The sequence below is a fragment of the Echeneis naucrates genome, chromosome 20 (genome assembly GCF_900963305.1).
Source record: "Echeneis naucrates chromosome 20, fEcheNa1.1, whole genome shotgun sequence".
Classification (NCBI taxonomy): Eukaryota; Metazoa; Chordata; class Actinopteri; order Carangiformes; family Echeneidae; genus Echeneis; species Echeneis naucrates.
Window position 1 is genome coordinate 9,639,224 of NC_042530.1, and position 10,278 is coordinate 9,649,501.

At 38.4% G+C, this 10,278-nt stretch overlaps 2 protein-coding genes across 4 annotated transcripts in view; one reads left to right on the plus strand and one right to left on the minus strand.

Moving 5' to 3' along the window:
• myripb (myosin VIIA and Rab interacting protein b) overlaps nucleotides 1-6,698 on the plus strand; it is a 90,939-nt gene extending 84,241 nt beyond the window's left edge. For 2 of the 3 annotated variants that reach the window (XM_029529594.1, XM_029529596.1), the window contains 5 exons: nucleotides 263-454; nucleotides 594-755; nucleotides 976-1,071; nucleotides 1,233-1,293; nucleotides 2,669-6,698. In XM_029529594.1, the coding sequence (XP_029385454.1) occupies nucleotides 263-454; nucleotides 594-755; nucleotides 976-1,071; nucleotides 1,233-1,293; nucleotides 2,669-2,712 (555 nt within the window). In that variant the 3' untranslated portion in view covers nucleotides 2,713-6,698. The remainder of the gene's footprint in view (nucleotides 1-262; nucleotides 455-593; nucleotides 756-975; nucleotides 1,072-1,232; nucleotides 1,294-2,668) is intronic. The other variant, XM_029529595.1, reaches the window with a different exon arrangement.
• Nucleotides 6,699-6,974: 276 nt separating this feature from the next.
• LOC115061215 (prolactin-releasing peptide) lies at nucleotides 6,975-8,724 on the minus strand. Its single transcript, XM_029529489.1, has 3 exons — nucleotides 8,600-8,724; nucleotides 8,112-8,295; nucleotides 6,975-7,211 (listed from the first exon to the last, which is right to left on the minus strand). Exons 2-3 carry the CDS (start codon nucleotides 8,272-8,274, stop codon nucleotides 7,003-7,005), a joined length of 372 nt encoding a protein of 123 aa, XP_029385349.1. The 5' UTR covers nucleotides 8,275-8,295; nucleotides 8,600-8,724; the 3' UTR covers nucleotides 6,975-7,002.
• Nucleotides 8,725-10,278: the final 1,554 nt, after the last annotated feature.

Here is a 10,278-nt window from a genome sequence, read left to right on the forward strand (position 1 = left end):
TCTTTCCACTCTGTTTTGCCATTAATGTGGTGTTTATATTCTTGCCAATGTTTCCTCACACAGTCTTTCCTTCACCTTTTAAAAGGTTTCTCATTTCTGGAGACTAGACGGCCCATGTCATCCACTGACTGTTGTACTGTGTGTGTGTGTGTGTGTGTGTGTGTGTGTGTGTGTGTGTGTGTGTGTGTGTGTGTGTGTGTGTGTGTGTGTGTGTGTGTGTGTGTGTGTGTGTGTGTGTGTGTGTGTGTGTCCTTAAATGAAGCAGAAGTATTCGGCAGCATCGCTCTGCAGCATCACCACAGAGGTGCTGAAGGTTTTGAATGCCACAGAAGAGTTGATCGGTGAGGCAGGAGGTGAGAGCTACACCCCATCTGAGTCCATGAGTGCCTCTCCCATCTCCAGCAGCTCGGAGACCCGCAGGCTGGACCAGAGGCTGACCAAGATGGAGGAGAATGTGAGATATTCCACAGCTGCAGCCTCATGTTTTAACCTCACAATGCGTTTTCTAACCCTAACCCGACACACAATGCTCAAATGACTTAATAAATCACTCTTAATGTGAACTAAATATTTGGGTCATTTTCTCCATGCAGGTGTACCTGGCTGCTGGTGCTGTGTACAACCTTGAGGGGGCACTGGGGGACCTGGAGCAGTGTGCTCGCAGTATCAGCAGTGGTACCACGGACACAGAGCTGGCCTTCCTGGAGGACCAGGTGGCCACAGCAGCCGCTCAGGTCCAGCAATCTGAACTACAGGTACTGAAAGAGACACATTTCTCTACTCTGTTTACAACTATTTTCATTTTTAGTCAGCTTTGTCCTTAAATCATGGCACCATATTCTTCCAACTGAAACTTTGAATATTTGGTCAACTTAAGATTGTATCTTCTGGCTAAAACAAAATAAGGATGACTGGTTTGGATGAATGTTGTGATGGATTCTTTTTGTATAAATTGTTTCTTTTCCTTCTTTTAAGATATCAAACATTGAGGCCAGAATATCAGCTCTGAAAACAGCTGGGTTGAATGTGACTGCCTGCAATCGCTTCTTCAAGTGCAAGCCAAGAGCCAAGGTATCCCCCTGCCCTTCGAGTTTTCTAGTTTCTAATTTAGAAAGAGTTTGGTCTAGACCTGCTCTATAATCAAAGTGCCTTGATGTAACTTTGTTATGATTTCATGCTATATAAATAAATCTGATTTGATTCATTAAGTATACAATATTTTGTAATTGCAGCCTGAGACTCTGGATTCATCACGCCACCAACGAAGAAAGCTCCCAGCACCTCCACTGAAAGGTACCAAATAAGACGTCCGTTAAGTAGGCGACACACAAAAAAACATATACAAGCTTAAATAAATAAAATGTAATAATGTCATTATTACATAAAAAAAGTCATGTAAACTTTGACAAACATTCCCCAATTCCCCATCAGAAAACGTATTTAAATATATAAACATTTGTGAGAATATGTTAAATGTTTTGTAAGCGTTTACAATGAAAGAGTGCATTTTACTCTTTATACTCATTAAATTAGATTTACATTGAATTTAAAAACAAAGCCAAGTTGCCCTCTGATGTGTAATAGAGGCATCAGCATTAATGGTAAATCATTTCCAGCATCTGGTTTAAGAGGTGGATTCTTTCTGAACTCACATTTATGATGTTGCCTGGATCTTGCATCAAATTAGAAAAACTACAGGTTGGGTTATGTTCACTCATGACAAAATAAGCCAGTATCGATATATATTGAAAAAGACAATGATCTTTTTCACTTTAAAATAGCTGAGGTAACGATCAACACGTGGAAGGAGTTTAATTCTGTGCTATTCTACCCAGATACTGCTCAATATTCAATGGTCATCAGATTAAACAAAAATACTTGAGTTTTACAGTACACCAATTGGATCTGCACTCTCCTAACCAATAAACAGCCTCATATACACTCATGCTGTGTGTGTGTGTGTGCATGTGCGTGTGGGTGCATGCATGAAAGAGAAACGGCTAGAGATGGAGAATATGACAGGGATGAGGACACATTTTTATTCACTTCCAGTTAACGTCACGCATTTTGTGTTTTTGTGCTAAAAGAAGAGGTTGGCTGCTGAATGGATGTAGAAGTAAATGCATCTGCCAGAGAGGGACCAAGGAGCTGAAAAGCTCCATTAGATGTAACACAGCCAAATGGAATCACACACAGTACATGAAGATAAGGCTGTTTTATGAACCAACAAGAAGTCGGTTCCCTTTCATGCCAGTGAATGGCCTTTTTCTGTCGAGGCTTTTTTCTTATATTCCTTTGTCTTATTTCTTCTTCACCAGCTTCAGCACAATAAGCTGTGATTCAGGGTGGCTTTTTCAGCTCCATCACGGCTACAAAGACAGCATGCTGGACAATGAGGCAAAATCAGTGGCCAAGACATTTAATGATATCATTGATTCCAGCTGAGAGTGCCCTTTTTGTCAATCTGTCATAAAGCCTATTTTAAATATATGTCCATGAAAACTGATATTTCAGATGTAGGTGAACCGTCTGAATCATATGTGATTGATAGTTTTTTGTTGGTTTTTTTTTTTTCCGTTTTTTTTTTCTGGAAAACCCAAACTTTCTGCTGGAGGTTTCCAGTAAAAAATGCTGCTTTTTCTTAATGCCGGGATGTCTTGCATTTCAGAAAAGTTGGAGCCAGAGCAGCAGGTGAAAGTGTTTCGTCAATAGTGACAGTTAGGCAGCACAGCGAGTCCCTCAGGGCCACTTCAGAGCCCCAGGGACAGGGGCCGTTCTCATCCAGTGCCTTGACCCAGCGTCCGCCTCCAGCTCCCAGCTGAGCAGGGACCAACAGCCGCTCTGTGTGACCCCCCCCCCCCCCCAAAAAAGCAATGGCTTTTCTGTATTTCCACTTTATCCTCCATTTTCTTCTCACTACGTGCAAATTGCATCAAGCACGGATGACTCGACAGCTGGTGTCTCTGCCTTAAAATCTGCAATCCTCATGATCCAACTCCAAAAGAATACCTGTACAGACAACAGACAAAAAAAACTCTAATTTCCTTTTCTATCTGTTTGCAAGAGTATTGTGATTTAATGTACAATGAAGATGTGGAAAAATCATGTGCAACTTTCTGTGATTCAGTGTTCCTAAAAGAGGCTGAGCCGTTTTATACTGCGTCATCTCTCTCGCCAAACGATATATCATGAGGAGTTTTATCACAATGTTTGCCCCTCCCCTTCAGAGCTTTTTTGGATGATTGTCATTTCATACCTCCACTCACAGACACATACACAAATGCATAAAGCTATGGAATGGTAATCCTCATATTAGGGATGATTGTAGCACCTTTGACATTTTAACCATTTCAATGCATTTTGCTAAAAAATTTCAATTTTAATTTATAAAGTAGGCTATCAGCGCCAAGTTGTTTGCCCAGCATCTAATAATTAACTGAACAGAGTGAGAAATGTCAATCATGGTGGATACCCTCAAAGCAAACCAGTTAAAAGAATCGTGCAACCTTTTTTTATGTTCTCATCATTGTGCTTATGATTTAAATGAGAACATTCCTATTCTAATTTTTGTTTGCTCAAATAGTCGAAACAAGGACAACAAAAATGGCTCAGATTTGTTTCTCATTCACATGGTCTGCAGTTACAGCTAATCACAGTAACCATAGTTCTAATTAAGATTAGGTCAGGAGAATAAAAGTCAGACTTATCTGTATATCCACAGTTGTATCTGGCTCTTTAGCTGTCAAACGCTTCACTATATGAACCAGCTCGCCTCTAACTGTTTGATGTCAGGAGCTGGGTAGGATGTGTACAGTGGCGTTTCAGAGCTTTTTTGCTGAACAACAGCTCCCTGCTATGACAGTGTGAAAGTGAGCCAAAACTATAAATATGCAGGCCACACAGCCAAACTAAAACCAGACTAACTGTTACCCCACGTTCAGTATTTAAACTAAATTAAGCTAAAAGGTTTCTGACATTAACCTCTTTTTTTAGTGTCCAAAATTGAGAGTGGTGTTGGCCTGATTGTGTAACTCTCAGCAAGCAATGTATTTCCATAAATAAATGCCAACTGTAATGGTGTGATAATTTTTCTTAAGCAGTTGTTGCCCATTTATTTAGAAAATGAAATATAGGTCAGATCAGATTAGTACACCAACTTACACTACAGCCTTAATTTGGGAGCTAACAATGAAACAGTTACAATAATATTTTCCCGAAATATCAACCCCATTCTGAGCTCACCAAAAACCTGTAGTTCTGACATTCAGGTCTGGTTTGAGTTGTCTTCATTTTATTTTATTTGGAAAGGGCAACATCAGCGAATATACATTGAAACTGTGGAGCTGTGGAGGGAGCCCTTATCCATTTATATGTGTATAAATGTGTATAAAAAGAAGCAAGTCAAGAGTCAAGTAGAACTTTTTGGCCAATATTTTGATTTCAGGTACATTTCCATTCACCAACACTTCACCTCCTAAAAGAGCACATCTACCTCTTATTAAGCTTGTCCTTAAAAAGGTGTTGTCTACGCACATATCTGTATTCACTCACACACCCCAAAATCATCATTTTATAAATACTCCACTCTTTCACCTCTCACTGTTATCATATATTGACTTTTATTTTTATATATGCCCCTTAACCCTTCTGTTAGAAACATGTACATATATATGATATAGCTTAAGAACCAAGTGATGTCAAATTTTTGTTATTCCAGTCATGAGATTATTAATTTAAATTCAGCTCATATTGAGTTTAAAATTCAGTTCAATTTATTCCAAACTTAGAATCTCTCTGACTCCTAAAAGAGTAACTCCACTTTTTCAGTTTAAGTATTTACCTGTTAATGTGGGTCATGCTGGGTTTAATCACCTTCTAGTAGTACATTTTTTACTTGCTGCCAAAAGGCAATCAGTGGCTTTATATCTGTCCTCTGTTTCAAAAATGAACCAAGAGCCAGGTTAAACGTCTCACAGTTCAGAGGTATTTAAATCATAAATATTACATTTAATCTTTTGTGAATTCCTGTCCAATCAAAACTTATTTAATAGGCAATCTCAAAGTACATGAAGGATTTGCATACATGAATCCACTTTGTCTCCAATAAGCCACATTTGTGCTCTTATATTTTTCCAGCTTTGGGCTGTTAAAATATATAAATGGTCTTTTTCTCTCCAACCCAGAGCGTTAGTTGAGGATTAATGAAATCAGCAAAATTTCTTCCTCAGACAACATCACCCTGGCCCAGCTAGTAGTTTTTCCCCCTTTTCATTTGTAGAAAAAAGAGGGTATGGTATGATCTTGAGATAGAGTTAAGCTTCACATCCAAAAGCTGATATAAACTCACATTCTGCACTTTCTCAGAAAACATTCTCATTTTTGATACTTTTTTAAAATCCTTCTCTCAATGCAGTATTCTTCAACCCAAAGTCATTTTCTTTGTTTACGTGAAAATATTGTGGCCTTTTCTTTCAACAAAAAGGTGTCTTCATGTTTTCCTTTTGTTGAGTCATGTCTGAACTTTTATGTTGCATTCAGAAAATCTTGTAAAGATTTTTACAAAATGAAGTCAGAAAGGCTTTTTAACAAATGACATGGAACCATGATTTTGTTACAAGCAATTTATTTTTGTACTTAATGAACATTTTTATGCAATACCACTGAAATAAGTACTATTGCAAATTAAAGGCTTTATTCTTTCCTCAAAGGAGCCGTCCTCAGTCACCCATATCCTATGTGATGACTCAAAGCGCTTTCAGTGTGTCTGCATTTTCCATTTGATATTCTGCCGGTAACGATGATGGTAAATGCTCCAAAAACATGAATGACTACAGGCATTTTAGGAGTGGCTGGTATGTTTGTACTTCTTAAACCCTAGATTTGAGAATACTGCCTCTTGTTTTTTTTGGGTTCCTTTATTTTTATGCGATGACCATTCACATTAGTTAGACATCACTTAGCCATCAGTTAGCCATGCGCGCAGCTGTCAAAGTTTTTGCTGTGGGTACAGTTTAAAGAGCAGGGTGGGCTTTCCTGCTGGATTGCTTGAACCAAAAGGTGTGATGATCTTCTGTATGAACGCTCTGACCCCTCTAGTAGTGACCTTTTCATCCCAGCCTTTCACATCTCTGGTTTTGCACACTGATCCTGTACTTTTGTCAATCTTGTTCTCCAGAGGTGTCAATGTACAAAAAGCATGTTTCTGGTTTTATCAAATTAATGTAAAATGTCCCATGAGAAGCACAGCCACAAGGGTCCAATCATCGGTGTCCTGTATTTTTCTAATGTAAAAAAAAAAAGTTATAATAATAATCACAGAATTTGTTAATATATGTATATGTGTGAAAAGATGGATATGATATAAAATAATATATGTATTGCCCAATGATAGTTGACCAATCTTTCAGTGTTGTGTGCAAGAGACTGTGTATAGTTGTCATGACTTGTAAGGCTGGATTCACACAGGAAAATCTAATTTTCTACTATAACTGTGTCCCAGATAATCAGATATAATGAAAGCCACACGGCTAAAAGAATTCTAACTTTTGTTCCTGTTTAAATCCAGTGTGAATGACTACGTAGAGGTTCACTGTGCACATCTCCACAGGCGGGCCATTCACTTTTATGTGCAATTGTTTGTTGCAGTTCATATGACATGTTGGGGAAAATATTAACGTGCAAAAATTACAAATTCTCCATGTGCCACAGTACTCTGAAAAAAATGTATAATGAAATGAATAAAATTTCAAATGCAAAGCTTCCTCTTTTGAAAGAAAATCTTTTTTGGGGATAAACACATAAGCACCACATCCTTATTTATTAATCAATATACAATACATGTTTATTTATTGATACAATTGGAGAAGTAGGCCTACTTTATCACCAATGCCTCTAAGCAGACAATAGAGAAAAGTACAGTTAAGAGGAAAAAGGTAAATACTCAATTAAAATAAAAAATAAAGACAACTCAGCGTTTGTGGATGGAAGGAGAACAGCTTGCTGTCACGGTAACCAATGCCTATTTTCACCATCCAGCACTTTCTCGGGGGTCTCCTTGTCTCTTTGGCTGTTGAGGAGCAGTTCCAGCGTCCTGACAACAGGCTGCATCCCTCCGCTGCCTACAGCCTTCACTGTGTCACTGTATCTCTTCCCAAAGCGCCCGATGGGTCTCACACCACGGCCCACGTACCAGAATGGGTCTATCTCTGGACCTGGACCACACGCACAAGTTCATAACATCATGAATCATAGCATGTGCTCAATATTAATAACTCAGTTTGGCAGCAAAAAAAAAATCACATTGGGGAAAAATTTGTGCAAACAAAACGATCAATATGACTTCACAGTAGTTACTTTTTTATTTTCCCAAAACATGTAAACACAAAAAACAATACTTGCTAATTTTGTTTACTTGTGTAGTATTCCAATCCCTCAAAAGTCAAATAAAAATCAATTTTTAGCAGCTCATGTTTTACTTCAGACTGCGTCGTGTAAGAATTTAGATTCTTATTAATGTAAACTTACATTGCTTCTGAAAAAATTTTCTAACCACTACAACATTATTTTCCAATTTATATTTATTTGAAATGAATATACTTTTCAATATGTATTGTGTACCATAGCCCAATTACTATAGGCATTAAAATAATATACCGTCAAAATATTAAGTTGTCAAGCTGTGTGCTAAATATAGCACAAATTAATAAGGCAAATGTCACATCAGTAACCAAACCATGTATGTGACTGGTGATAAAATAACATACTCAGCAGATTAAGTTAACAATAATAATGTAAAGTTGAGCATTTATTTTTACACTCTCGTTACATTAAGGTCTGATAAATGGTCACTGGAGATTAACAGAAATTTGATTTGTAATATTAAAAGTTCAGTAAGTTTTTCCTTTGAAAATGATTGAGATGTTGAATAGAAGCTACAAATAAGTGAAGTTAAAAGAGGAAAAGTCAATCAATGTAAACCCACAATTAAAGTCACAAACAGATGTTAAACCCCGAACATCTTACTGCTCAGTTTTTCACTTGTCCAATTTCCCTAACCAACTTTTAGACAATCTGATTTAAATAAATGCAAAAAATCAGATGTCAACACTTACTTCTATTGTCGACATTGTGAACAATGTGGAAGTCGTGCTCCACCGTGGTGCTGTGAGCGCTGCTGAAGCTGGAGGAGAGGAGCAGGAACAGAGCCAGAACTGCAAGCAGCCAGCGGCTCGTCAGGACAAAGTGCCGAAGATCAGCCACTCTCCCAGACAGCATACTGTGGAGTCACTCAAGGCTCTAAAGAGGACAGTATCACATCATCAAGCTGAAGAGCGCTGACACTAAAGTAGGATTAAACCATGTAAAGCTGATCTGTTTATCAACATAGATATCGTTATAGTTCTTCACCGCACTAGTGATGCAGTCACACAGTTAAAACAAATCCACTTGAGGTAGATAAAGGTCATAAGATGATTATCTATACACATCAGCCAGAGTTATCTTCATTATCTTACCTTGAGTTTAGTTAATTTGAATCTGAATGTATAGAAATATTTAATCTCCAAATATCAACTTCTTACCCTACAGTTTGTTAACACACCAAGACAGTTGGTAGAGGTCTGAAGTTGTTATTGTTGAGCAGGTGTGCTCCAGCTTATATATCCATGCTGCCGTGAGGTCAGTGAATGATGAATGAAGAGCGTCAGTCACACACAGTGATCCCAGACTACAGGATGCATCCACCCCCTCGCATCCTTCCCTCCTCCCATTCTTTAAACCCCCTCATCTCTTTGACAAAGGAGGTTTGGTTTTGGACTTTTCCTGATGTCTGTCACGTAGAAGAGTAATCCATCTGGAAGTCAATGACATGCAGACAAGTTTGAATTACTGAACATGGGGAGACCCACCAGCTGAAGTAGGTCTGTCAGACACTGGCTGTGGTGGGTGGTTTTTGATGAGACTTTAATCAATCAGCTTGAAAAGGGACCAAACATGACCAAATAAGCTACTACAAAAACCTCAGGTTCTTGTCAATGGAAGGCTTTTAAACCTGTCTTTTAGTAATGGCCAGCTCCAAAATCCCAAATTATAAATGCAACAAGCTATACTGCAGCTACTTTGAGTATTCAAAGAGCATGCGACACATTTAATATAAAAACAGCACCTGCTTACACATAATAATACAACATTAGAGCTTAATGCTGACAGAAAAAAATTACTAATAATTTACAACAAATTCAGGAATGAGCACAAAATTTACACAATACAATAAGTGTCAGTGTCAGTGTATGTCAGTGGTACATGTTCTAGGAGGGGACAATGATGAGAGACAACAGAGAGGTTAAGATAAGGAGAATTTTATCCAGTCAAATGGACTGAGGAGTAAAGTAAGCCCTCAGCCTAAAAGAAAGACTGTAAAAGTCGAGATACATGACAGAGCAGTGGAAATGTTACCATGATAGCATAACAAAATCAAATACTGACCAATGCTGTACAGTAAAATGGTGATTTTCTGTAAAATGACGTGATTTTCTGCCATGCATGGTCTGATCAGCACCTGATTGAATGGCTTCATCTTGGATGTGTCATCCGTGTCTCTGTGAATGAAGGCGCTGAGGAATACAGAATGTGGTACCTGCTGTGCTTACGGCTTCATTGCACATTGTGAGTAAAATCTTTCACATTTGATGAGGATGTCTTTCAAGTCGGTGTTCATTCATAAACATAACAATGAAAGGAGATAGAAAGTTTAAACAGAATGCTTCATTGATGTTGTGGGACCTCAGAGCCCTGACAAATGGGTTATTGATTGAGAAAACCCTGCTTGCCAAATGATATGCAGCTTGGCCCAGCTATGCTTTGTGGTCTAAATCATTTCCATTTTCAGCTACAGTATATTTTGTTAATTGCCTTACAATTCGTGACCCACACAGTGTGTGGGTTGGGATGTTAATTGGCCATGTTTGGTTTATGCTCTCTCCTAAAAAATCCTCTGGGTAGTGGGAGCAGGGAAGTCACCATCAGTCAGTGTCACTGACTGGACTTCCTCTTCAGTTCCCATTCAGAACAAAAGGCATCAATGGTACTAGTTCTCAAAATATAAATGCTTCTTAAGATGCTTTGCCTCGTAATGCTTGCAATTGTTCAGGGGCACCATAAACTTGCCCTGTCTCTTGCAAAAAATGCAAGCGAGAACATATAAAGCTGAGAAAGAATTGTTAACATTACCTCTTAAATGTGGCCCACTGGCCTAATGGACAAGGCCACCACTGGAGCTGG

Coding starts and splice junctions, on each gene's coding strand:
- LOC115061215 (XM_029529489.1), bottom strand. CDS start 8,274: ATGCTGTCTGGGAGAGTGGCTGATCTTCGGCACTTTGTCCTGACGAGC. Junction 7,212..8,111: donor TCACAATGTCGACAATAGAA/GTAAGTGTTGAC, acceptor CGTGTGGTCCAG/GTCCAGAGATAGACCCATTC.